A 27,609-nucleotide genomic window follows, 5' to 3' on the forward strand; every position below is an offset into this window, starting at 1 on the left:
TTTGGCCCAGATTCACAAAGGTTCTTGGGCACCTAACTCCCATTAATTTCACTGGGAATTAAGCACTTACGCAGCTTTGTGAATCTGGGCCTTTATATCCCATTCCCAGTCCTCTGAGCGTCACACTTCCCTCAGATGGTACGTTCCTTCCATACTGTTTAAAACGCAACTTGTCTGGGGGGATGCCTCTGGAATAGGACGTCTTCATTTACATTTACACCAATGTGGGTTTCAGATCATCTTTGAAGTTCACGATGGGCTGAGGCCTGCCATAAAGCTTTGCCCAGTGGGCTAGGGACCCGCTAGGCTCTGGGTCTGTGTCAGTGGTGCAGCTGTCACTGGAGTCACCAGGGCTGTGGAAGCAGATTTCACAGTGAGGCTTGTGGCAGCAGCTGAACATCTCCTCCGAGCTGCTACTGGAGTCAGAGTCTGGATAAAGGCACAGGGAGGGCACAAGGGGTTGTTCCAGGTGCCTCCCAGCATCCCCCTGCTGCTGCTGGAGGCTGAGGGGACTGGGGGGATACAACAGAGCATTGTGGTTCTTCACTTGGGCAGAGCCTTGGTGTTTGTTTGAAACTCGGCCATTCCCTTCACGGCTTTGTTCTTCAGGCCAGTTCTTCCTGTGCTTCAGCTGAAAGTTGCACATTTTGTCGATGACTGATGAGGAGGGTGATGGCTGATAGAGGAACCTTCCATCACTGGTGTCATTTGCTTTATCCGGAGATGTTTGTGTTAATCTGTCATGGCTCCAAGTGCTCTGTCCACTCTGTGTCCTGCTGACTGCCTTGTTCGGGAGACACCACGCTTGTGGAGTCATAGACGCAGGAAAGTAGGTGGAAGGTGGATGGACTGGGATTCTTCTTCTTCGCCGTCTTGTCCTGTAAGGACTAAGGTAAGTGCAGACACCTGTGTGACTCTCCCAGGGTCTCCAGGCTGCACTCTTTTCATGTTCTGCATTGTGGCTGGGTTGCCTAGGCCCCCTGGATGACGCCTGGGCACTAACTATGCCGCCAATGCTCAGCTCTTGCAAGATTTCCTGCAACTTTTCACTGACCTTTGAGGGCTGCTCCTCAAATGCTGCTGAGCTCTTTGGTTGCTCTGCTCTCCCATCAACTGCTGAGAGATTCTGACTCAATGGTATTGGTGGACTGTCGATATATTTCTTGTTGTTTGGAGGCCTCCATTGCTCTTGGACATCCTTAGAGCCGTATTCGGAGATGTCCATAGTGTTACAAAGCAGTGTCTCATAGCAACTAAGATCTTCTGGTGGAGTGTTTTGGTGCTTTATATGTTTAAGGTTCTGGATGATACCAACACAATCTTGTTTGCCAACAGACACTGGATTGCACTGTGTATCTGGGAGACTGGGACAGTACCAAGGGTTCTTCTCTTGATCAGGGGGAAAATAGTCTCCATGCAGCCCTTCAGCTTCCATGGCACAACCACTGGACTCAACATGGCTATCTGTGTTCTGAGGCAAGATGGAAAAGGATGTGGAAGGAACAGCGAGGTCCATCGAATAATAGCTGCACTCTGCAGACATCAGCCTCGTCAGCTTCTCCTTAGCATTGTTCACTTGGTCCTGGAGGCTTTCGATCACAGCATTTTTCTGTAACAAATCACAAATAAATACATACATCAACTTTGGTGCAGAACACAATGCTAATACTTCATTAAGGTTGAGGATTTAAAGGCAAACAGGTCAGGAAGTCAGTCTGTTTTTCAGAGGAAATGCTAGAGTGGCAGACTTTGGGCTTGATTACTCTTCAAACGCTACCCCAGTAGCACAATTGCAGCATAGACACTCACTACAGTGATGGGAGAGGTTCTCCCATCGGCCTACATAATCCGCCTCTTTGAGAGGCGATAGCTAGGTCAACAGAAGAATTCTTCCGTTGACCGACTGCAGGTGTGGGAACTAGAGGTGCTGGGGGTGCCTGGCTTGAAGCGGTTTCCATCATATCCAGCGTTTAGTTTGGTTCAAGGGCTCTAAGCGCCCCTACTATAAAAACTGTTCCAGCTCCCCTGCCTCGCGCTGACTACACCGGGGGTTAGGCTGACTTAACTACAGCACTCAGGGTGTGGATTTTTCACACCTCCGAGCGATGTAGCTGGGGCAACTTAATTTGTGAGTCTAGACCTGGTCTTTGAGCTGTCTATTTAGAATAGATGAATGTCCTAGAGACAAAAAAGTGGGACATTAAGAAAATGCAGCAGGAAAAAATTGCTCCATTGGGGCCTACTTACTGGGAAGCAAACCATTACACTGCAGTACAGAAATGGCACTTTCTTGTACAGATCGGAGAATCCAGATGCAATCATTCCAAGTCCCATATAGAACCATTTCTTCTAGCTTCTAGAATTCCAGCCCTGCACAGTTCCACCCTATTAGCTTCTAGAATTTAAATAATTATAGTTTGAAATAGCAGAATGACAGACCTTTAAAATGAAACATGGAGCATGTGCAACCCGTTCCTTTCCTAGCTGCACTTCAACATGTCCTTGAACATTTGCATATGTGAATATTTTGGAGATTGCATATAGAAACATTTGCACCAATTACACTGGAACATAATGTTGTTCTAACAGCCAAAGCACTTCTGGCTGTATAATTTGGAGAAAGCTGAAAGGGAGTGGGAGCTGGAGACCTTCTGGGATAGGACGCATCCCCTCTAAATTAGATCTTTGTGTGAGCTCCAAAAAATCAGGCCAGTTTTCTGCCAGTTGCCCTAATTTATGCATCAAGTTTGAGAATCTGGGAAAAAGATGTAAAATTATTTTAAAAAAATTCCTTTCCATGTATTATTTCTTGAGGGAAGCTGATGCAATGGGAAATCTCCATTTTGATCAGTTTGTGACAGAGGGTATTCTACCCTACAAATCCTTCAGCAGACAAAGGAGGAGGCGGGGAGAGAGTACAGCAGAGGGAGGACAACAGCTGCTGGCCACTGAGCCAGAGGGAGATCAATGGCTGGGACTGCTCTTTCCACTAGCATGAGCTGCCTGTGAGTGCAGATTACCTCAGTAAGCAGCCGTTGCATGGAGTTCTTCTCCCCTATCAGCTGGCAGATCTGCTCTTCACTGTACATGGAGAGGAAGCTCTTGCTGGGGCTGGTAAAATATTTTGCCATGTGGCTGACGGTTTGGTGCTGTTCTTCCTCAAAGGCTTTCCACTGCCGGAGCTGTTGAGTGCAAGCACCCATTATATACACATGAAATATATACACACACAGAGAGACAGACAGACAGATGCAGAGAGAGACACGCACACACACACACACAAAGAGCAGGGAGAGACAAAGAGAGGGCGTGACACAGACATGCACAGAGACTGAGACAAAGGGGTAAATTCACACACGCGCGCCTTGATCCTCCCCTAACCCCCACCCCTGTGTAGCCTGCCAGAGATAACAGTAACACCACAGTGCAAAGATGTAGTGTAGATTGGACCTACCCACAGCCACATGTTTGAAATAAAGCTTTGCATTGCCTTTGGTTTTGGCTGCTTGTGTAGACACAGTTAGATCCTGCCTGTGCTACAGTCTTTAACAGTGTTGTAAACCAGGGCCCCACTGAGTCAGAAAGAGACAAAGACAATGTCTCTCACACACTTTCTTAATCTTGAATGACACGTTGAAAACCAATGCCACTCGATATCTGCTTTTTTCCACTGGTGTCAGAATGAAAACCTAGTGCATCCAGCATTCCAGCTGTTCATCTATTTCAGATGAACGACGGAAGAGCAAAACTATTAGGAAAATCAAGCCAATGAAACAAAAGGTGAATTACAAAGCCTGAGCTAGATAAAAAGCTCATGCTCTCAGATAAGCAACAGAACAACTGTTCATGCAGGAACTCTACGATAAATTGCATGGTGCACCTCAATAGCCGGAAATCTGCTCCTCCTTCACTACTTGAAAAGAGATTATTATTTGAATAGCACCAATAGAATGCTAGGCACTTTACAGAGAGGAGCTGCTCCCTGTTTCAAAGAGCTTACAGTCTAGCTAATCAGGCCAATTCCACTGCAGCAACTGATTCCTGACACAGCTGGTCTACCACAGAGCAACTTCCAGCCGTCCCTAGACAAAGTTATTGAGGACATTAGTTCCTGAAGAAGAAACAGGCACCTGACCTGACCTCACAAAGTCAGGAAGAAGTAAAGATGGGAATTATTCACAAATATTTGGGTATAAAATGTAATTACTTGTTATGCTTCAGTTTGCACGTGAATTCTGCTACTGAAAGGAACATAAGAAGTGCCACCCCTAGTCCATCCAGTCCACTATCTTGTCTCCAACAATGGCAAGTACCAAGGATTTCACAGAAAGGTGAAAGAAACCTTGTAATGGACAATTATGCAATAATTTGCTTATTGCAAAAGTTTCTGCCTAACCCTTGTCAGCAGTTGGCTTTTGCCTTGAAGGATGAGGATTTATACATATCGCAGATAGCAACTGTGGATGTTTTCATTATCAACTTAAATGCCCAGCCTTTTAAAATTCTGCTAAGTTCTTGGCCTCAGTGATAACTAGTAGCAGTGAGTTCCATGGGTTAATCATTCAATGGGCTTTTTCTTTAAATGGGCTGTATTAATCCTGTATTATGAGAGTAAAAAGGAGCACCTGATTTACCCTCTCTCTGCACTTCGTTATTTTATGTACTTCTGTTATGATATGGAATCTTAAACAGATATTTTTTTAAAATTGCACTAACTTTAAAAAAAATATTTTTACATGCATATAGTGCTGGTGAAAGGCATTGGATCAACAGCCCTGGAGAGTGACTGCCTTTAACCAGAGAACATGAACTACCCAGGCAGCGATAGCAGGTCAACTTTCCCCTATTCCACCCATACCCATGTGCCTCAGCCCTAAACAAAAGGTACCCTCCCTAGGAGTGAAAGGGGAACTCGGTGGTCCATCCAGTGCTTTCCCCTTTGAGACTGCAAGCATCAGTTGTGATGGTGTCTTTTGCGATGTGGTCTGTTGTCCACTAAGGAATTTCTCATGAGATGACCTTTGGCACTACTAACCTAATCCAGATTAAAAGAGACACCCTACAAGAGACAGGCTCTGTGTCCCCTTTAGTTAGATTTTCCCCTGTCCCAGGAATCTTGCTCAAATGATCAGGTCCCCTCTCCACTGTCTTGATCAATTGCGTTCACAGCAACATATTCTCCTCCTCCTCCTGTTCTTTCTCATCATTTGACCACCAGTGTCCTCATCAGAGCAGGTGGAAGGTAACGATGCAGCATGCACCATACTGAACTGACAGCCCAGGGAGACAGATTACCCAATCTGGGGAAGGAAGAGAGAGGAGCGAAGGCAGGGTTCACTCAGGTGATTTTATAGGGAGAACTGTCATCTAGTGGTAGAAGATGGAAACTGAAAATCAAAAGTTCCAGGTTATATTCTGGCTCTGACATGAATTTGCTGTGTGGGGTCAGGCAAACTTGCTGCCGCTCACTGTGCTTCCATTTCCGCATCTGTAGAATGGGGCTCACAGACCTCCCCAACCTCCCAGGGGATTGTGAACTTTAATTCATGTTGATGAAGCTCAGGAGTGAAGGCGCTAGAGGAGGGCAAAGCACTATCTGGGTGGATCCTTTAGGGAGTAGCAGATTTTAGTGTTTGAGGCAGAAGAGCCTCAAGGTGGGGAACACAAAGTAAGGTAGCCAAAGTGCCTCACCATCTGGCTGAACAGAACAGAAGGGTATTTGTCGCTCCTCTCTGTAGCTTCCATATTTCACTGAGGACAGAACTGGGCTTGGGGAGTGGTGCAAGTACCAGATGGGAGCAATCATCATGCAGAGCAGGAACGAGTTGTGGGTGGGCAGAAAGAGCAGGAGGTGCTGTAGGTTAGGATTGAGATGTTTTGATGGAGCTGTGTGAGTCTCACAGATGGAGTAGCAGGGGGGCTGCCAGTCAAGATTGAGGGGTGCTGGCAAATGCACTTGCACAGACCCACTCTTTCCGGGGCCTGGTTTAAGGTTTATCTCTGTTCCTCCCTCCCCTGGCTCATTCCCTTGAGCCCTCAACTCCTTAACCAATATAGAAACCAACCACCATCCATTTCTTCTTTTCCCTCTTATTATAGCAACCTGGGGATTGTATCCATTAACACAGACAGACTGTGGCCTAGCACACCAGATTCCTCCTGAAATACACAGGAAGCAATGAACACAGCCCTGTCAATAGCTTTTCTTAAAATAGCTCCTGCTCCTCCCCCTCCCATACTGGAGAGCTGGGCTTTACTATTTGTGTGGAGAAAAGCAGACATCCCAGGGGACAGCAAAACCTACTGTCAGCCCAGGAAGCATCAGAGGCTGCCTGTCTGCATTGCAGCATGCAGGCTCGCTCACTGCCCTGCTTCTCTGGAAGAGGAACACTATGGCAGAGAGAGAGAGAAGGACAAGAGAGACGGAATAGAGGTTGTAAGGTGCTCAGTACTATGGTCATGGGTGTGGTATAAGAACCTCAGCAGAACAGATCAGATTCACCAGCAGTAACCAATCCCGTGGTCCAAGAACATGGGCACAGCAGCCCATTGATGGACCCTTTGCAACCATGTATAGTGCTGAGGTCAGTCTTTCATAGGAGGGCCTCGAAGCATGACCTCTGAAACACCAGTATTCCCTGCAGGGGTACCATATTGACCAAATCCAGTGGCAGTTGGTAGTCACAAGTCTGGGGGTGGCTCCAAGGGCTGCCCCTCCCATCACTGCTTGTCGGGGCGGGGGGGGGAGAGCAGAGGACTAGTAGGGTGGGGAAAACTGCCAAATTCACCCCTCCCATGTCAGGAAGAGCCCACGGTTACCAGAGAGCTAGAAAAACAGCTAGTGTCTCCTTTGAAGCCACTCGCCCATCTGCTTGCTCCTTTCCCCCTCCACAAACTCCTCTGGTGGCTCCTAGAGCACCCTGGCTTAACTATGGGAGCAGTATGTGGGGAGGTGGTCACCTACCCAGGGGAGAAGCAGATGGGAGTGGCCACTTCTTTTACCAAACCCCATAAATAAGGGGCAGAGCCACAGAGAGGGAAGTGGGAGAGGAGGGGACTAGCAGAGACACCAGGGCACTCTGGGAAGTGGAAGAGGGGTCAGAGCACCAGGAACATGGGGGAAAGGAGGCACCATTAGGGAGTGGGAGGAGACACATAGCTACTAGATTCTTGGGGGTTGACCAGAGGGGCAGAGCTGCTGTGGACTCGGGGATTAAGTAGATGGTGGTGTGAGTTACCCTGGATATTTTGAGGGAGTGGCAGGAGGAACTGGAAGGAAAGTGGCCTTGTGGATTCATGCTTGGAGGCCATGTGGTTACTGTGGTAGTCCAAACTCCCTGGAACCAGAGCTTCAAACCCCACCAGGGCTGGCTCAGTTCTTCAGCTTCTGAGCCACATTGGTCAAAACAGGAGAAAGCACTGTCACTTTTTGGGGGTGATAGTTTAGTCAATATTTATCAACATTTAATTGAAATAGTATTCAAAAAACTGAAGTACAAGGTTTCATTTGCTGAAAAATAATTGCAGACCTGAGGACCTGTGCGCTCTGCAGATACCACAGATCCCCAGGAACGTAAGGATGGGGATAAACCCCAACTTCCTCCCCTAGCCCCTTCTGGAGTGCTGGGCAAACACATTCCAGTCTGGTATGTCCTGTAAGGGAGGGATTCCTGCATTGTTTGCAGGGCTCAGATTTGGAAGGAAGCAGCAGTACAGCATACCACCTCCTTTCCCAAACCACCACTGTCTCTTCCAGATTCTCAGCTTTCAGTCAAGAAGGAACCAAGCCCAAGGACTCTGATATAAATGAGTGTAATATAAATGCTTAAAACCAGAGGCCCCAAAACTCATTTCACACAAGCCACTGAGCAGCAAACAGACTGGGAATGATTTTTTAGTTGCTACCACCTTGGTTGAATTGGACTTGATGACCAGCAGTTAAAGATGAAAGGCTCCATATCACAACTCTAGCCTCTGAGCCAGCTGGTGCTTCCTCCCAGACTTTGTGTATTTGTATTGTTCTGCTATCCCAGAAGAAAAAGGGTGAGCATTTCAGAACACATTATCTACGTGTCCTCATATCTGAGGAGACCTTTCAGGCCAGGCCTTTAGAACACAGTTTGTTTCATACCTGTGGAACAAAGATGAAGCAATTGATTGTGGTTGTACAGATGAAGATGCCTCCAGATGTAAAACCAAAGACCAGGTTGTGCCAAGTGTAGAAAAACCAGTTAACTAAAAAAACTGTCCCAGCAGCAAGGAAAATGAGGTTGACCCCAACAATGAGGATCAAGGACTGATTCACTGGTGGAGCGCTGACATGATCTGTCAGACCAGCCAGGTATGTCCCATATATCAACAGGATGCTCTGGAATCAGAAAATAGGGATAAGGGGTTTGGTTTAGGAGAAGAGGTTTTACAGATTTCCAAAGTGTGGAAAATTACTGTATGTCACAGTCTTTCCCCCAACCCATACTGAGCCAATGAAGCTCAGATACATTCAGTGCAATTCTAATTAACCCTCTTTGATCTATAATGCAGAAATTCAGTTTGATATGGTAGCTCAGCAGCAAATACTCAGCATGTTGCTGCAGGTCAGAATTGAGGTGTATAGGCAGAGCTGGATGGAGACAGGGGCAAGACTGGAATAACAGGGGGTGCTGCAGGTCAAGATGAGGGGCTTGGGGTGTGGGAGGGGCTTGAGCAGAGGGTTGGGTTGCGGGGGGGTGTTAGTAGAATTATGAGGGGGGAGCCCAGAATTAGATTGACCCAAAAGCCCTCACATTTTTACATTATTTTTAAAAATATATATTAGCTTACAAGGCAGGTGTCGGGGGGGGGGGCGGGGAGCAGGACTTGGATCCATTCTGGGCGCCACCAAAAATTACACAAATCTGCCACCCCTGCATGCAGTCGATTGGCACTCTGTCCACAGAACAGGGATAGTGACAGTGCAAACTACCTCCTCGCAATGCCTTGTAATAAGCATCAGCCTGCAGGGAGGCTGGATGCTCATCAGCCTGGAGAGTCCATCTTTATGGGCAAGAAGGTGAGTTCAGCTTCCGTAGGCCAGGGGTTCTCAAACTTTTGTACTGGTGACCCCTTTCACACAGCACGCCTCTGAGAGTGACCCCCCTTCTAAATTAAAAACACTTTCTTATATATTTAACACCATTATAAATGCTGGAGGCAAAGCGGGGTTTGGGGTGGAGGCTGACAGCTCACGACCCCCCATGTAATAGCCTCGCAACCTCCTGAGGAGTCCCGACTCCCAGTTTGAGAACCCCTGCCACAGACCATGACTCCTGGTGGCCTCTCTGCTGGGACTGCCAGCTAGTTCAGTTCTGGTGGTGCTTCTCTGATGTTGATGTCCGTCTCACTAGGAACTGGACCGAGACTCAAATTCATTTCATACACACCGTCAAGCAGACATCGCACTATCACAGGTTTCTGCCACTAGCCACCTGAGAACTCGTGACAAAAAGGTGAAAAGCTCTATAGCCAATTTCTAATCCCCTGAGCCAGAATAGGCAGCCATCAATGTCCCATTTAAAACTATGTATCTGTCCTGGCAACAATATCCAGGGGACAGATTAAGGTATCCTGTGGTAAACTAGGATGTTGCTCTAATGGAACAAGCACAGGACAGATTCAAAACTCCTGGGTTCTAGAAAGGGCTTCGCTACTGATTCTATGTGCAACCTTGGGCAAGTCAATCCGTTTCTGTGCCTGTAAAATGGGGATAGAATACTGAACTGCCTCCCAAGGGGTTGAGAATGTTAATGCCCTTGAAGATAAAGAGTGACATATGTACACAAAGGGACTGATTCTGTTCTCACTTACATTAGTGTAAATCAGGCTTAATTTCAGGGAAGACAATGGAGCTACATGGGTGTGAAACCCTGCAAATGAGACCAGAGTCAGGCTCAGGGTATTATTAAATATGAGCAGTTGGCATCAGGAAAGAAAATATTTTATTTTTAAAAGCAAGAACAGTAAGAGTTCATAGAGGCCACGGCTGTAAAGATAATCTCTCTGGATTTGGGGAAAATTTAATACAGAACAGGAGCAAAGTAGCTGATGATGATCAACACGTATCATATCAAGGAGAGCAGCCAAGTAATTGCTTATATATTGTGTACTTAAGGGACTTGCATATAGAAGCCAATCGGACTGTCAATGGGATTTTGGATCATAAATGCCTAAATCCCTTTTGAATATGAGATTAAGGCTATGTCTACACTGCGCTTTCGTCCTTACAATTTTTGTCCCTCAGGAGAAAACCACCCCCCTGAACAACAAAAAGCGCCGGTGTGGACAGCGCTTTGTCAGCAGGAGCCACACTCCTGGCGATGAAGCTACTGCCCCTCATTTGGGGTGGTTTTATTTTGTTGCTGGGAGAGCTCTCTCCCGGTGACAAAGAGCAGCTACACTGCACATTTTCCAATGCAGCAGCCTAAGGCTAGACATAGCCTAAGGCTCCTGGCTACCTTGATCTAAATTCGTAAACACCTCAGCAATGTCTAAATACTTTTTTTAAATCTGGGCCTTGGATGCCTTCATTTTCCCCACCCGTAAAATGGGGTTAATGGTATCTTTGTAAAACCCTTTGAGGTCTACAAATGAAAAGTCCTATGTAAGAACTAAAATCTTGTCTACACAGGGAAATTTACCACTGTAATAAAATTGATGTATCAGTCCTACTACCTGAGTGGCACTCTGATTCTGCAATAGGAATGGCCACACAGGAAGTCAAACCAGTATAACTACCGCAGTATAATTAAACTGGTATGACTATGTTAGTAAGTTTCCCCATATAGACAAAACCTAAATGTTTATTATTAATACAGTTCTGCCACACAGGCTCAGGGTCCCGTACCCTAGATGTGCAGTTTATCTGTGTGCTGGATTGTAGTCTATGGCTTCATGGAGGTAGTGAGTTTTAAGGAGAGGTCTGAATGAGGTGAGAGAAGTTGCTTTGCAAACAAAGAGAGAGAGAGAGATGGTTCCAAGCATACAGGTTGGAAAGAAGAAAGAAAGCATGAAAATGAGACTGGGAGAAAGATACAAAGGGGACTTTTGTGAGGGAGGCTTGGCAGGGGAGGTGGGCAACAGGGGAAGAGAACACAGAAGCAGAATTGGATGGGAATGGGAAGAACCTTCAAGATGAGCATGAAAACCTTGAATTTGAAGGTGAGAGGCAGCCAGGGAAGGAAGTAAAATGGCCAGAGTATTAGGGGAGGAAGAGAATTTTAGCAGCAGCAGCTAGACTGGAGGGAGGTGAGGTGAGATGAGACACGGGGATGAATAGAGAAGTTACATACCTTAAACCCTAAAATGAGACTGAGCCAAAGTTCGGAGTAGAGAGACGCGCAGAACTGCATCCTACCCACCGAACAGGTCATGCCCTTGTCAGTCACCTGGGAGGCAGTCAGAACACAGGAATGAAGGCTCCTGCTCCAGCCCATAAGGATGGACAAACAGACAAGTGGATATATGGTTTAGGGGGTGTCTAAGCACAAATTTCAAAGTGGAAAAGTGAAAGCTTGTCTGACGACTGGGAAAGTGCAATTGAGAGCAGAGAATTCAAGGAAGAAAGATACCCAGCTTCGGTATTCATCTACCAACATGCTCATTAAGCCTCAGTTTTCAAATTTCTCTGCACCTGCCACAGACTCTCCAGTCTTCCATGCTGGAGAGCTGCAGAATCCAGGTCATGCTCCCTGCAGAGTAGACAGGGCATTGGTTAGAACTTATAATGGTAGCAAATCAAAGCTCTGGAACCAGATCCTCCTGTCCAGCTTCAGGCATGTTTGGCTGGAACTCCGCAAATGGCATCTGTCTCCATAAGGGTCCAAACCTAACCCCAGTTTACAACACCTCAGACGTTTGAGGAAGGTCAGCTCCAAACTTTGTGGCTTAGGAACTTTTCTAAAACAAACCCTTCCATCTTTCATGCCTGCAGAGGTCTGCTGGGCTGAATCATAGCATGACATAGACACAAAGGTGCAGTGTTCAGCCTCCTGCTATTGTCCTCTTACCCTCAGGGATGCGGTGAAGCTTTGGAAACACTGAACTGGATCAGAGAAAATCCATGTTGTGAGCAGCATGGCATCCGCCAGCACCAGCACCACCACCATCACCAGCAGCTGGAGGTCTTTGATAATCTGCAACTCACAGAAGGTCAGTGTTATGGTTCAGGGATGAGCTGCAAACCTGTGACCTCTCTGTCTCTTTGTGGGCTCTTTCAAATGACAGGTCTATACCTGCCCCTTCCCCCATAGTGGAATCCCACAATTCACCCCATTGATTTAAAATGGACCATTTTTGACAGCGCCTCCTGTTTCTCGACCATATTATGTACAGCAGGTCCAACTTGGTGTTGCTCCTGCTCTAGAATCCTCTCTCAGAGCAGTGACCAACTGGTAAATACAGTGACAGAGAACCGCGTGTTCCAAAACAGAGCATGGTCTATTTATCCATAGGGACATCCCAAGCAGAAAGAAAAAAGGTTAAAAATAACAAAAGCGGATATATGCATATTGTCTTACCTGCATGTTTAGGTAGGCCCCCCATTTATCGTGGGGCCCCAGCACCTGGAGACCATGTTACAGTCAGTCTCCCAACAGACCCCGTCTCTCCTTTCCTCTGAGGCTCAGGTTTTTAACTGCTTCAAATCTTGTTGTTTGAAAGGCCCCATCTCAAAGCCCCTGGGATTTCAAGCTGGAGACTAACCTCAGGCTGCAGGACTAGCCAAATCCCAATTTGTAAACTTCAAAGGCATTATCTCCTCCCTTGTATGTGCACCCAGTAGCCTTTGGTACATGCAGTCCAAAGTTAGCTCAAACTGATTTAGCGCCTTCGTTCCCCTTTACACAGCAGCAAAATAACCCCCAAGTCCACACAGATATGTAGATAACATTCGTAAAAATCAATACAGGTAACTCCCACATTCTTCACAGTCGGCATGCCCCCTTTTCTCCTGTGCTGCACAGCGGTGTTCAGAATCCTCCCCCTGCAGAAAGAGGGTCTGCTCCAGCCCTTCCTGAAGTGTCTGCACCGGGAGAAGGGAGTCTGGAATATTTGCTGACATTTGTTTCACTTGTTTTTATATTAAAAATAACTAGAAAAACCAGAAATGGCTCTGAACAAAAACCCTGGTCGAAACAGCTCAGAACTACAGGTGTGATTGGAGATCCAAACCCAGATCCAGAACGAAATCTCACAAAGGGCTTTCTCTCTTTCCGGAGCTGATCCAAATCCCTGGATATGACTCTTTCTCTACACTCCCAAAAATTAGAATTGTTCCAAATCCAGATCTAAATTCTGAAGCTTGGATTCATCATCATTAAAACAAAGTTTGGGAACAAGATCCAGATGTTTGAGCTTAGGGCCTCACCCCAGTGGTGCTGAAAACTAAGTGCCAGGCCACCAACCTAGAGACTGAGCTCTGGACACTAGATGACCAGGGCTCAGAAGTTGATTGTGGTCTCCTGCTATCTTTTTCCAGAGAGTGCACTCTGGAAAAGACACTTGATTTACATTCCCACCCCCAGAGGATACATCAGCAATGCCCTGCAATAGGGCTGGTTGGAGAATTCTGTTATAAAGAAACTTCAGTCCGAGCCAGCGAAGGTAGGGCACCCAGAGGTCTTTGCTTAAAGGACAGTTGAAAATATTTTTATTCTACCTACCATGAACTGAGCTCGGGCTTGGGGTTTCCCCAGCAGCAGAAACTGGCAATTTCATAAGAGACCGAAATCTGCCGTGGGCATGCTGGAAAAAGCTGGTACTAAGTATCTGGTGGCATTAGCTGCTGAATCCAAAACTCATGCCCTCGCACGTAAATGAAACAGGAGATGATTTGCAGATATTTTTTGTTTTGTAAGAGATATATTTTCTTCTTTCTTAAAATACTTGTGTGAGAATTTAGTGCTGGTAAAAGGAGCCAGCCCAACACTCCTGGAGACTGGCAACCTCTATCCACAGGATGAGCAGAAAGCATGAGTAGCAGCAAGGCAAACTTCCTTCATTCAATGCTTCACTGAAGAAGACCCCTCTAGGAGTGAGAAGGGAGTTCTGTCTCCATGAACTCACTGATGTGTGATTAACAGGAAGAGGACCTACTAATGGCAATCCTGCTGGTGGGTTTTGTGATGAGGACATTTGGACAGTGTAAGAAACCATCCATTCATTTCACAAAGGGACCAGTGATTACTACCAGATGGGCATGCCCCACCTGGCAGAAGAACAAATGCACTAGAGAAGTAAGGTATCTAAACTCCTCCTCCCTCTCTGTTCTACGGGCCTGATTCTCCACTGTCTTGCTGCTCCTGTCATTTCCACTATTCTGATTTGGTAGCATTTTATCCCTGCTTTTCACCGGTGTAAATGACTGCCCCAGGCAGTGGGGAATGAGTCCCGGTCTAGCCAGGTTTTGCTCTGTGCCTGTGATGCTGGTATCTAAGTGCCTGAAGCTCTATATCCCACTGTCGGTCCCTGTGTGTCCCCACATTCCCCATTCTCTCTCATTTCAAGCTCATCCACAGTCGGCAAATGATTCATGGACCTTGTAGAGCTTGATTTTTGTCAAGCATTTCCCTTTGCTTCTCAGTGCAGCCCATGTGGAGAGCCCCAGCACCTCACAGGTGAGGAGCCTCTGTGTTCCAGTGCACAGGGCATGTGCTGCGAGAACTTACCACCCTCTTTTCTGGACCGCGCTGTGTGAACACTTTGTACAGCCGCCAGCTTTTCCCTAGGATGGGCCCAAAGACCAGGGAGCTTCCAACACACAGCAAGCAGAGTCGCACCTGCAGACAGGAGGCAAAGAGTGAGAGATGGGATTGGAGGTCCCTGTTACAAGGCAGTGAAACCCAGCAATTACAAATAGCACTTTCCCTGCGGGGCTTCCACATTGCTCCCAAGGGAGCTCTGCCCCTTTCCCAGGCCAAATGGTGTTCCAAACATGCATAGAAACGGAAGGAAAACTAGTAAATAGGGACCCCATATCTGCCAGCCAGCCCATGCCTGGGAGACAGAAAACTCTGGGCTGAGGAACTCCAGTCAAACCTAGTACAGAAGGCCTCCCAGTCAGGACACCACAGTGAGCAGAGGCCTTCCATCCTCAGGAATTCCCAATTTAAAAAAAAAAAAAAAAAGACACCACTTTAATAGCAAAGCTGCTGCCCAAAGAGCTCATGTTATTGGACAGGACCACAGGGCTGGGAGGTGGCACTAGTCACCCTGGGGCGGGGGTTGTGCCCAGAGTCACTGTCAGAAGCAGCTACCAGCCACCCAGCATGCGTATCTGAGGCAGAACAAGCCAGGAGCAGACTATGAGGATGCAATCCCTTCCTTTTCTGCCAGTCTGTGGAGGAACCAAAGGCTGTTTACTCCTTGGGGAATTCTGCACCAAAAAAATTAAAAATTCTGCGCACAATATTTTAAAATTCTGCAAAATTCTGCGCATTTTATCAAAATAACACTATATAATCATGCCAGTTTCAATTATTTTGGTAATTTATTTCAAAATTCCTGTCAGCAAGTTATGTCTGTAACAACACAGACACACACAAAAATTCCTTCAGGAGCAGAGTTAAAGAAACCCCTATGTCGACCTAGTTCCTGTTTCTCTGCTCCCTCCCCGCAGAGCCCAATCATGAAACACCCCTGCAGCCTAAACACCTGCACTCGCAGAGCCCAGGAATCCAGAAGGAGAAACAGCCTGATCCTTCAGGGCATGCTGAGAACTGCAGCTGCTGGGAACCCTCCAGCTCTCCCCACCCTGGCAGCGTCTTCTATTTGCAAGCTGGGCTTGGTCAGATCCAGCAGCCCCTAGTGGCAGCCAGAAGCTCTACAGCCCATTTCTGTGTGGGGGGGGCAGGGGGAAGGAACTTCTGCACGCACATTAATTTCTGCGTAAATTCTGCATGCTCAGTGGCACAGAATTCCCTCAAGAGTAACTGTTAGAGGAGCAAACAGACCAAAGCAGCACAAGAGTGACTGAAACACATACATGACTTGAGCACCAATAAAGCTGTAGCTGGCACCACCTCCAATTACCTTCATCCAGGTGACTGAACACGACCTCCCTGCCTCTTACTCTCTCCACAGTGTTTGCCTTCTCCGAGAGCTGGATGTTCTTTCTCTCTGCAGTGCTCCCATCTCCACCCCCACACACACTCACCTCCTTTGCTCTGCGCTGAGTCCCTAGCTGGTAGGGGCCATACCCAGGGCAGAAATCAGGAATTAATTAGGCAGAGTGTAGTTTTGATGAAGATTTCCAAGTGATATTTGTGCCCAAGATATTGTGCCCGTTCTCTTGCTGCCCATGGTCCCTGTGCTATATATAGATAACTAACTACTATGAGTTTTTACATACCCTCTGTACCACTCCTTTAAAAGTGCAGGAGTCTGCTTGCCTGTCTGCAGGAGCAGCTGCTACACAAACTGTGCTCTCTCCTGAAGACCTTACTTATGTTCTCTCTTGTTTAGTTGTTTGCTCTCAGTCTAACAGTAGAGTCCATTCAGACTGGAAGCATCTTTGCATATATGAAAATACAAGCTCAACACAGTGCACAAGGCAGCCAGGACAGGGAGACTGTCACAGTTCAGCAGGGGTGGTGTGTACATTAAAAACCTTTCCTGGCAAATCATGAACACAATCAACCCACCTGGTTCACTTCACTCACCTGAATGAGCATTTCCATTGAGGCTCCAGAAAACAAACTCTGCTCTGGAATCCCGAAGAGGTAAGCGCTAGTGTAAGTCAAGCCACTGCCCAGCAGTGTCACAATGTTCAGATTGGGGCTGGACATCTTCACAATTCTCCAGGGAACAAAGCAAGCGAGGGGGTGACAGTTAATGAAAGGGGAGTTTACACAACAGATAGAGACTAGCCTCCCACACAGCATTATTATATACCAGCAAGGTGCTAGGCCTCTTACCTGGCTACTGATATCCACAGGGGCTGCCTCTGGGAAATAGCCTCCTATGCACCAGTTGAACTTCTGCACTAGGAACTCTGCCATCTGTCTATCTGTGGTTCTTCTAGGGCTGCCAACTTCTAGGTCTGAGCACCTCAAAATCTGTAATCTATCCATCCTGAGAACACCCTGTGAGGTAGGGCAGTGATATTATCCCCTTTTTATAGATAGGGAACTGAGGAACAGAAGGATTAAGTGATTTGCCCAAGGTCACACGTGAAGTCTCTGGTAGAGCAAGGAATTGAACCTAGCCCTCCTAAGTGCTAAACTAGGGCCCTAACCACTGAACAACCCTCCGCCTGTCATAGAATGACAGAAGTTGGAGATAGACAATCCCTATTAGATCATCCTGTCCATCTCCAGGGGCAGTGCAGGACTGTCCCTGGTTGTACATGTTCTGTTCTATTCTATACTATGTAGGTTCTTATACCACCCTCATCACCATAGTTTCTGAGCATGTCTAGTACTTTCTCCAGTCCAGTTTTATATGTCCCAACTGATGGCATTCACCCCTTCCCTAGAGGAGATTATTCCATAGTTTAATACAACTCATATCCAGAAAGTTTCCTTCAATATTTAGCCTACAGTTCCTCCTCCTTAATTTCATCCCATTACTCTTAATTGTACACAGGGATCAAACCATAAATAACTCCTCTCCATCCCTGGTGCTCCCACCCTTCAGATCTTTGCAGACTGTTAATGTGTTCCCCTCTTTAGTCACCACAGTCTAATCAGACAGACTTAGCTCCTTTCATCTCACTTTATAACTCAGTGCCTTCAGCCCCCAGATCATTTTTATTGCTCTTCTCTGAACTCTCTCCAGGTAACATGGAGCCCAGAATTAAACATAATATTCCAGGTGTTTCCACCCCACTCTCTTCCTCAGAGCTCCACTCCAGCAGGGTTTAGGACAGAGGTTCTCAAACTGAGGTCCGCAGACCACCAGTGGTCTGCGAGCTCCATTCAGGTGGTCCACGGATATTTCCTTCTAAGGTACACGCCTGGGCGGCCGCACACAACAAAATGAAAGGTCTAATTAGTGGAGTCACACAGGTGTGACTCCACTAATTAGGTGCCTGGACCCTGGAGAAGATGCACATGTAAGGTGAGGTGGTGGCCTTGGGGGGAATAGGGGGTAGGTGGGAGGGGGCAGTGGGGTGAGAAGAGGGGGTGGGGGGAGTTTGGGATGTGCAGGGCTGCGGCAGCCAGAGAAAGAGGTGATTTTCCCCAGCTCTAGGGCTGCGGCTGCCGGGGAGAGACGGTCCTCCTTCCCAGCCTCAGCTCTGTGGCTGCTGTGGCAGGGGACAGAGGGACAGACTCACCTCCTTCCCAGCACAGCTTGGTTGCTGATGCGGTGCGGGAGACCCCCCTCCTTCCCAGCCCCAGCTCAGGGGCTGCTGTGGCGGGGGAGAGAGGGCACATCAATCGCATTAGAAAGGTAAGCCTACTGATATTAAAATATGACTTGTGTGCTTTTATTTGTAGAACAAAAAAAGTTAATTATTATTATTGTTTTTTTTATATAGTGCTTTTATCCAAAGCGCTTTACAATAGTTAGCTAACAGTACAAACAACATTTGGAAAGATCATTAAGTGGTCCGCCGAGACCATCACCAATTTTCAAGTGGTCCGTGAAAAAAAAAAGTTTGAGAACCACTGGTTTAGGATAATAGCCAGGCCACCTCCTCTAGCTGCATATGGGGTATTCCCTCTGCTTTCCTAGGCTCACCAGTTACATAGAATCATAGAATATCAGGGTTGGAAGGGACCTCAGGAGGTCATCTATTCCAACTCCCTGCTCAAAGCAGGACCAATCCCCAACTATTTATTTGCAAGAAGGCAAATAAATATTGTGCATTTGTTCCAGTTCCATGGTGAGAACATTCTCAGCAGGTTTGTAAGTAATTTTGTAATCAATTTAGATTGCTACAGAATTCAGTACTGCTCTACCATATAAACCCGTGCCAGGTGCCTGGCGGTATACTGGTCTAATACACTGCAGTGCCCTAGATAAAATGCAACCTATATCCAAACCACGAATGGTCTTGTGTCATGAAGGAAACCTGGATGTCAAGGGAAACCATGCCTCACCAATCTAGTAGAATTCTTTGAGGGGGGTCAACAAACAGGTGGACAAGGGTGATCCAAGGGATATAGTGTACTTGGACTTTCAGAAAGCCTCAGACAAGGTCCTTCACCAGAGGCTTTTAAGCAAACTAAGCAGTCATGGTATAAGAGAGAAGGTCCTCTCATGGATCAGTAACTGGTTAAAAGACAGGAAACAAAGGGTAGAAATAAACGGTCAGTTTTCAGAATGGAGAGAGGTAAACAGTGGTGTTCTCCAGGGATCTGTACTGGGACCTGTGTTGTTCAACATAATCATCAATGATCTGGGAAAAGGGGTTAACTGTGAAGTGGCAAAGTTTGCAGATACAAACTTACTCAGGATAGTTAAGTACAAAGCAGACTGTGAAGAATTACAAAGGAATCTCACAAAACTGGGTTATTGGGCTACAAAATAGCAGATGAAATTCAATGTTGATAAATGCAAAGTAATACATATTGGAAAACATAATCCCAACAAACAATGGGGTCTTAGTTAGCCTTTAGTACTCAAGAAAGAGATCTTGGCATCATTGTGGATAGTTCTCTGAAAACATCCACTCGATGTGCAGCAGCAGTCAAAAAAGCAGACAGAATGTTAGGAACCATTCGGAAAGGGATAGATAACATGCCAGAAAATATCATAATGCCACTCCATAAATATGTGATATGCCCACACCTTGAATACTGTGTGCCAATCTGGTCGCCCCATCTCACAAAAGATATAATATTAGAAGTGGAAAAAGTATGGAGAAGAGCAACAATAATGATTAAGGGTATGGAATCGCTTCCATGTAGGGAGAGATTAAAAAGACTGGAACTGTTCAGCTTGGAAAAAAAGACAACTAAAGGGGGATATGATAGAGGTCTATAAAATCATGACTGGTATGGAGCAAGCAAATAAGAAAGTGTTATTTACTTCTTCACATAACACAAGAACCAGGGGTCACCCAATTAAATTAATAGGCAGCAAGTTTAAAACAAACAAAAGGAAGTACTTCTTCACCTAATGAGGAGTCAACTTGTGGAACTCATTGCCAGGGGATGTTGTGAAGGCCAAAATTATAACTGGGCTCAAAAAAGAATTAAATAAGTTCATGGAGGACAGGTCCATCAATGGCTATTAGCCAAGATACTCCGGGGTACAACCCCATGCTCTGGGATTCCTTAAGCCTCTGACTGCCAGATGCTGGGACTGGACACCAGGGGACTGATCAACTAGTGATTGTCCTGGTCTGTTCATTCCCTCTGAAGAATCTGGTATTTGCCACTGTTGGAGGACAGGATACTGGGCTAGATGGACCATTGGTCTGACCTACTTTGGCCATTCTTATATTTTTTTATGGTTTGAAACTAGGATGTCTTCACTCCCTTAGATGCATGGCTTGAAGTGATGCCCTCAGACTCTGAGGTGAAGGTGAGAATCACCTCTCTTTCATCCCACCTCTGCTGACTGCTCTGCTAAGGATCACCAATGGCGACCTCAGAGACGGTGGTGTGAGCGGTCACCCCAGCCAAAGGGAGAAACAGGATGGAGCACCTTCACTCCTTGGCTGCCACTCACATCAATACTTAGGAACATAAGTGATGCAACAGCAGATCAGGCCTATGGTCGGCTTGTCCAGTAGCTCATCTCCCTACCCTACAAAGTCAGACCCACAGTCCATGCCATTCTGTCTCCAGCTGTCTCCATGCTGGATGCGACAGAGGCAGGTAGGACCCGCATAACTGCCCCTAATGGTCCAATTCTATCCCAGAGGGGTAATGCCTCCCAGACCCCCAGCTGATGATCAGCTTATGGTGGGGAGCAGAAGGAATGAGAGCCCTGGAAATTGTTCTCCTAGCTAGTGTGAAACTTCCATAATGGAGGATGGAACCAAACAATGCGTCGCTCACCTGTTCTTCCTGACGTGAATTGTGAAGACAAGAAAGAAAAGAGCCAGCAGGACTCCACCGGTGAGGAAGGTCCACACAACTCCCAGGAGGGCAGCCGAGAAGGAGGGGAAGGTCTTACTGCTGCTGTCGTAGGCCGTCTGAGAGAAGGCAAAGGGTGGAGACTGTAGGTGTGGAGGGAAATCTGGGGGGCTCCCAGAAGAGAAGTGGACGCCTTGTAAAAAATGCCACGACTGCTGGCACTGACTGACGCCTTGTCGGCAGTCTCAGTACTGGCACCAGAGACCGAATGGGCCACGGAAGCTGAAATCCCATCTCACCCTTACAGGCAGCCCTCCCAGTGCAAGGCACGCTGGCAGGGGAGGTGTGTGCGTAGGGGAGCCGCTTGCCTGCCCTGCTGCTGCCTGCTGTATGGATACAGACTTCACTCTGCAAGTCTCTCAGTCTGGCACTTTTCACCCCTCCCCAACTGAGGTCTGCCGCCTTTCACCATCCACTGAACTTACACACTCAGTTTGTGATTAAATACAGTAATGGAGGGAAATCCCATTCACATCTGAACTCATCTTTCCCTTCACCAAGTCCTCTGCCTCCATGGCCCAATATTAGAACCTGTACAGATGCCTTGGGCCAATGTGACCAATCTTTCATTTTCTCCACTATCTTTCAGAGGAGTCCAATGTATCATAGGAGAAGGGCTTCATGTTCTCTTAGCCCCCAGCACCACCACAAGGGGGCAAGACACTGCACCTTTCTGCCAGCCAGGTCTTCTAGAAGTATGATGCACACAGCCAGGCGTCCAAGGGGAGCCAGGCTTTCACCATGCCCCTATTGTGTAATCAAGCGGGTTGATTTCATCACGAGCAGAGCTGCCAGCAGGTGCAGAGAAGTTGCAGGGGAAGGTGAATGCTTTTTCAAAAGGGTTACCCACAAATACCCCCGTACACACCCAGGCTTCATCCCACATCCTGACCAGCTGTTCTTGGAGGGAGAACAGCTGAAAACCAGCCTTGAGGGTTTGGTGGCACTAGCTGGGTCAGAAAGGAGGGCTACCCATTGCAAGGAGCAAGTCCAGTTCTGACCCACCTAAACTGTTGTGGGAAAACCCCTGCCCTGATTCCCCAGCATGCAGATGCTACACACCTCATCTCCTCCAGTTCCTCAGCAAACTGCCGAGTCAGGACACACTGGGGAGCAGAAGAGGTGAGTTAGGATCTCAACTCCTTAAGGTTCAGACAAGGAACTGATGGGAACCAGAGGAGGTGGCAGAGGATAGCAGTCAGGAGTGCCCATCAGGCCGGGAATGGCAGTGGGAGGGGATCAGGTTATAGTGCTTTTCAAGCAGGGAGAGGGGTGCTACCAGGGGGCTGGAGAAGGCAGGAAGGACAAAGAGATGGGGATGAGTATTGGCTGGGTGGGTGCCTAAAAAACCAAAAGCCAAACAAGCCAGTCAGGGTAACTTCTGAGGACATGGGAAGGAGGAGCAGGATTGTGAAGCTTGACTAGCTATGGCCAGATTGTGACTACTGGGCCTTGGTGTGCGTTGGATGGGGAGCAGGGGAGCCAGGAGGAACTGTGCAGTCACAAAAGAAGGAAAGGCCCTGGCCTCCCCTCCTCTTGTGCCCCACGGGGCACCAGCTGGGAGCAGTCTCTGAGCTCAGGAGATTAGAGGGAGTGCAACTGCACTTGGGCCCTGCACGTGGGGCACAGGGCAAGAGGGAGGCTTCCTACTTTTCTCTCTTGTGCTCCCAGGCAAGGCTTCGTAAAGTGCTTTGAATATGAGAAGTGCCAGCCCAGCACAAAGGACTATTACTAGTAACTGTCCAGTTAAAAAGCACATAGAAACACTGCTTCTCTCCAGTGGCGTGTGACAAATGACACTGTCACTTATCAGGAGGAAACGAATGGACTTTTCACCATTGATGCTGTTTCTCCCTTTCTGTACTGCAGGGGGCTTGTCTACACCTACAGCTCTGCACCGGTGCAGCTGTGCTGCTGTAGCACTTTAGTGGAGACACTACTACGCCGGCGGGAGAGCTTCTCCCATCAGGGTACTTAATCCAGCTTTGCGAGAGGTGGTAGCTATGGAAGCTGTCCCGTCGGCATAGCGCTGTCAACACCAGGGGTGAGGTCGGTATAACTGTGTTCCTCAAGAGGGTGGATTTTTCACATCCCGGAGCGACGCAGTTATACTGATGTAAGCGTGTAGTGTAGACTTGGCCTCAGTTTGAACAGTGATGCTACACTGGCTATAGCTCCATTGGCTGGTGCGTCTCAATAGTACATACAAGGAAGTTTAAATTTAAAAAAAAAAATCTGATTGCAATTTGAAAAACAAATCATTAAAATATCCTTATTTTAAATGTGTAAACTGACCCCACTTTAAAACAAAACAAAAGCAACCCTCTATGTTAGATGAAAAGTTACAGTCCCAATCAGCATTCCTTAAATGGAGTTATTTGTGTATATCATACGTATAGTCTGTTACTGAGATCTTAAAACAGTTTTTACATTTATTGAAATGACACTTCAGTTCTCCTCTAAAAGATACCAGGGGAACAATGAAAACCAGGACACAGCAAAGAAAGGAAGCTGAAGCTATACCTTCTTGTGCATTGCCAGCAGACTTGTTTATTAAATTCCTGTTAGTTACACATGTGCAAACTCATTGAAGGCAACAGGAGTGCAGAGATGTAACTAAGAACCCTATATAACCTGTAGAATCTTCTTTCCTGGGGATAACACGTGAGAAGGAAAGAGCCCAGCTTGACTCTCAGGTCCCTGAGTTTATTTGTGGTTAGAACAAAAATCCTTTTATTTTGAAACTGGGCACATTTGATCTGGAGACATCAGGAGACAAACATGGAGCCCAGAATAACATTTTTACAGGGTCACTTCTGAGAGTAGAATTGCACCTTGAAAAAGACTCCAAAAATAGGATGGGGAGGGTCCCAGATTCCAGATCGCATGTGCTTAGTTTGCAAGGCAGAAGACTATTTTTCCAGCTGCTGCTGTCACAAACTCTCCCCCAGGGATCTGAGAATGAGGCTTGGCTTTTTCTACCTCTTTCAGCATCACTAGAAATAAACATTTTGTGCTGAGACCTTAGCCACCCAATTACACACAAGGCAGACATGCTCAGGTCACTCCTCCATAGCTGGAGTCCATTCTGCCTCCTAGGGCTAACAGGAGTAAACACTGGCTTGGAGCAATAAAACCAGCATTTACTATTAAAAAAAATATCCAGGGGACAGATCTGTGAACTGAGAAGCTTCACATAGTCACTTTCTGGGCCATAGCTGCACTTTGGCCCCAATCCGTGGCTACAGCACAGGAGCACACAGGAAGATCAAAATTGACTTTATGTCACCATTGCGCTCTCCTGATCCTAGGCCAGCTGTGTACAAAGCTGGTCCCCCTACACAAATCAGAGCAGTCTGAAAGCTGCTCTAATTTGTGCCAGCTGTCAGAGGCCCGAAGAGGCTGATATAGCAGCTAGGGATCAGTGGGAGGCCATGACACTCAGTCCTTGCCCTCCACACTGGCTGCAGGGACGAGGAGAGGAGGGCAGAGTAGCCATGACACAGGCTTGATGCTACTGACAGACCCCCCTACACTGGCATGATCCTTCCATGGCCTTTTGCACCAGCTTTAGGACAGCTTTGTTCCAGCAGCATGGTGAAAAGTGACTTGTATCAATAATGTAGGGGTGAAAGATGCTGGTAGCACCCACCTCCTGATGTTACTGTACTTCACAGAGTGGTTTGTTGCTGATGGAGAGCTGCCATCAGTCCATCCATGAGTCATCCCCTTTCCCCTCTGCCTGAAGCCCAGAGGCCACTCTGGACACAGGCAAGCTGGGCAGCTGCCTAGGGTGGCAGATTTCTAAATGAACACTTTGGCTGTGTCTACACTACAGACCTTACAACAGCAGAGTTTTACCACTGCAGCTGCGCCACTGTACTGTCTCCCAGGTAGCCGCTCTATGCCAATGGGAGAGAACTCTCCCACCAGCATAATTAAACCGCCTCCAAGGAGTGGCAGTAGATCTGTGGGCGGGAGAGTGTCTCCCGCCCAACATAGCTCTGTCCACACCAGTGCTGTTGTCGGTGAAACTTATGTCAGACAGGGGTGTGTGCGTGTTTATTTCACACCCCTGACCAAAAAAAGTTTTACCGACAAAAGTGTTAGTGTAGACCAAAATCTTAATTAGTGCATGGCAAGCTGGGGTGTGAATCTACCCCACCCAGACTAACTGTCCATGCAGACCCTGCAGATGCGCGTTAACAGTTTCTTAATGCACTTTGATCTCCTCCTCTCTGAAACAGGGACTAGATCAAAGTGCATTAATGACTGTGCAGAAGCCCTGGCATGGAGCACACAGCTGGAGGGCCCAGCCCAGCAGTAGCTGGGCCTGGCTGTGAGCTGCTGCTGGTCTCTCCCCAGGCAAGCTCGAGGATGAGGGGCCCTCCAGGGCAGGAGGCAATCAGGTATGTGACACCCCATGTCCCCCATCTGTCCCTTGTCCCTCCCCCCATACTACCCACTCCCCAGCTGTCCCCTACTTCACCCCACATCCTAATCCCCCCTGTCCTAGCCTTCCTGGCCCCATCTCTCCCCCTATCCTAGCCCATCTACTCCCCCAAGGTTCTGCCCCCACATCTACCTTCCACCTCATCTGCCCCTGATGCCTTGAGGTCTGCCCCCTCAGTCATTCCCCTTCCCCAGGGTCCTGTCCCACTGTGCCCTGCCGCCCTCCCAACCCTATCTGTCCTGGGGTGCTCCCCTCAAAGCCACTCACCCCATTCTCTAGCATCCTGCCCCATCTGCCCCGTGACCTATCCCCCATGCTATCTGCCCCATGATCTACTCCCTGGCCCTGTTTTCCTAGCCCCCCATCTTCCCTCTGTGTCCTACTCCCCTAGCCCTTTTGTCCCCCTGGTATGTCCTGAACCCCACCCCATCTGTCCCATGTCCTGGCCCCCATCCCCACCCCCATGTCCAGACTCCAGTCCCCCTGTATTATCCCCCATTGTTCCACTCATGTATTGAATAGCTACCCTCCCCCCCAGCCTCACATCAGGATGGCTTCCCCTACATCTGGTGCAGCTCCCCTGGCATTTTGGATTGACACCCAGAGGGGTACACTCGAGATGGGGGACCAGAGCTGAATGGAGATGGGGAACAGATGGAGCCGTACACTGCGAGTGCTCTTAGGGCTAGATCCCTAATGCAGGGTGGGGCTGGGCAGGGCTGCTGGCCCTTAGGGTTGGTGGAGACCAGTGGGGGTCCTTCCAGAGCAGCCTGTTTATGGCGGAGCATGCTGCTATAAGGGAGTAGTGGGGGTGGAGGTCATAGTGATGTTCTGCCTAGGGCAGCAGATTGTCTTGAGCAGCCCCTGACTGAAGCATGGCTGCAAACTCTATCTCAGGAACCAGCTGGGGAAGCCTAGCACTGCTGTTCCTCTCCTCCACACACACACCAAAAACAATCCTGGCTCTGTTGGAGGTCCCAGGGCTCTGAACTCTGGGAGAGCATTTCAGTGGCAGGTGAGTGGAGTATAACTCATGGCCCAGACAGGGGAATATTAGTTGTAATAAAGCAGCCAGAGCTAGGGGAGCCAAAGAGCTTTAATCTTCTAATTAAAGGTCAGCGTGGGGGCTAGCACTGGGTTCAGTAGAAGGCCAAGTGGCATTCATGCCCAGCTGGGCCCACGTGAACGCTGATAGGCACACAGACAGCAGCTCCAGACTGGAAACAGTGGCTTACATTCTTCTTCCAAAATTATATCAAAATAGACTTAGCCAACTAAGACCATTCCTGTGTCATCCCCAAGAGCTCAATGACTTACGGGGCAGGGGAGGGGTGGTACAATCTATTATGGGCTTTGGCTTTTAATTAAATCCCTCTTTATTAATATTTGACAGGCACTTTGAAGTTCCAGGGAAGGTGGGAGGTCAAGGGGACGGAACGTCATTTCTGTTCCACACTCACATTAGCTCACTGGGAAAGATTCTTTCAAATTCCTTGGCTGTTTCCCCAGGCTGGTTCCTTACACTCTACCCGCCAAGCTTTTACCCAGACAAGTTTTAAAGACCGTAAGTATTGGGGTTTCCTTCCTTTCCCTTGGGAGACTGCTCCACAAACCAAGAGTCCTTACTCCCAGTGGGGAGAAGTTTCCCCTAGGAAGTTTTCTAATGTGCTCCTCCTCCTCAGAGGCCACCCCCAAACTCATTCCTCTGCGTAGAACCTGGCATTCAAGGTCAGAGCAGCCCAGTCCCCATCTTGGTACGTACAATCGTTATTGTGCAGAGATCCCGCAGGGTCCTCTGCCTCCGTGCCTGGCTGTTCCAACTGGAGTAGCTGTCACACAAGTCAGAGCAGTTGAATCCAGGCTCCATAGCACATCCTTAGTCTTCATTCAGCCCTGTTTTCTGGGCAGCGGGAAAGCAGTCAGTCCTGCAGTGGAAGGGAGGCCAACACTGGGCCAAGTTCCTCCAGCAGCTCACATTTTTCCAGTGACAATAACAACCTTAAAAAGAACAGGAGTACTTGTGGCACCTTAGAGACTAACAAATTTATTAGAGCACAAGCTTTTGTGAGCTACAGCTCACTTCATCAGATGCAC

The 27,609-nt window shown here is 47.8% G+C and overlaps 1 protein-coding gene across 1 annotated transcript; it reads right to left on the minus strand.

The window, feature by feature from the left end:
- Window positions 1–214: 214 nt before the first annotated feature.
- On the minus strand, window positions 215–27,382 carry GPR156 (G protein-coupled receptor 156). Its single transcript, XM_077807338.1, has 9 exons — window positions 27,278–27,382; window positions 20,985–21,121; window positions 16,692–16,827; window positions 14,700–14,810; window positions 12,042–12,167; window positions 11,325–11,420; window positions 8,132–8,368; window positions 3,021–3,182; window positions 215–1,609 (listed from the first exon to the last, which is right to left on the minus strand). The coding sequence occupies exons 1-9, from the start codon at window positions 27,380–27,382 to the stop codon at window positions 215–217; spliced, it is 2,505 nt and encodes an 834-aa protein (XP_077663464.1).
- Window positions 27,383–27,609: the final 227 nt, after the last annotated feature.

The sequence above is a fragment of the Eretmochelys imbricata genome, chromosome 1 (genome assembly GCF_965152235.1).
Source record: "Eretmochelys imbricata isolate rEreImb1 chromosome 1, rEreImb1.hap1, whole genome shotgun sequence".
Taxonomy (NCBI): Eukaryota; Metazoa; Chordata; order Testudines; family Cheloniidae; genus Eretmochelys; species Eretmochelys imbricata.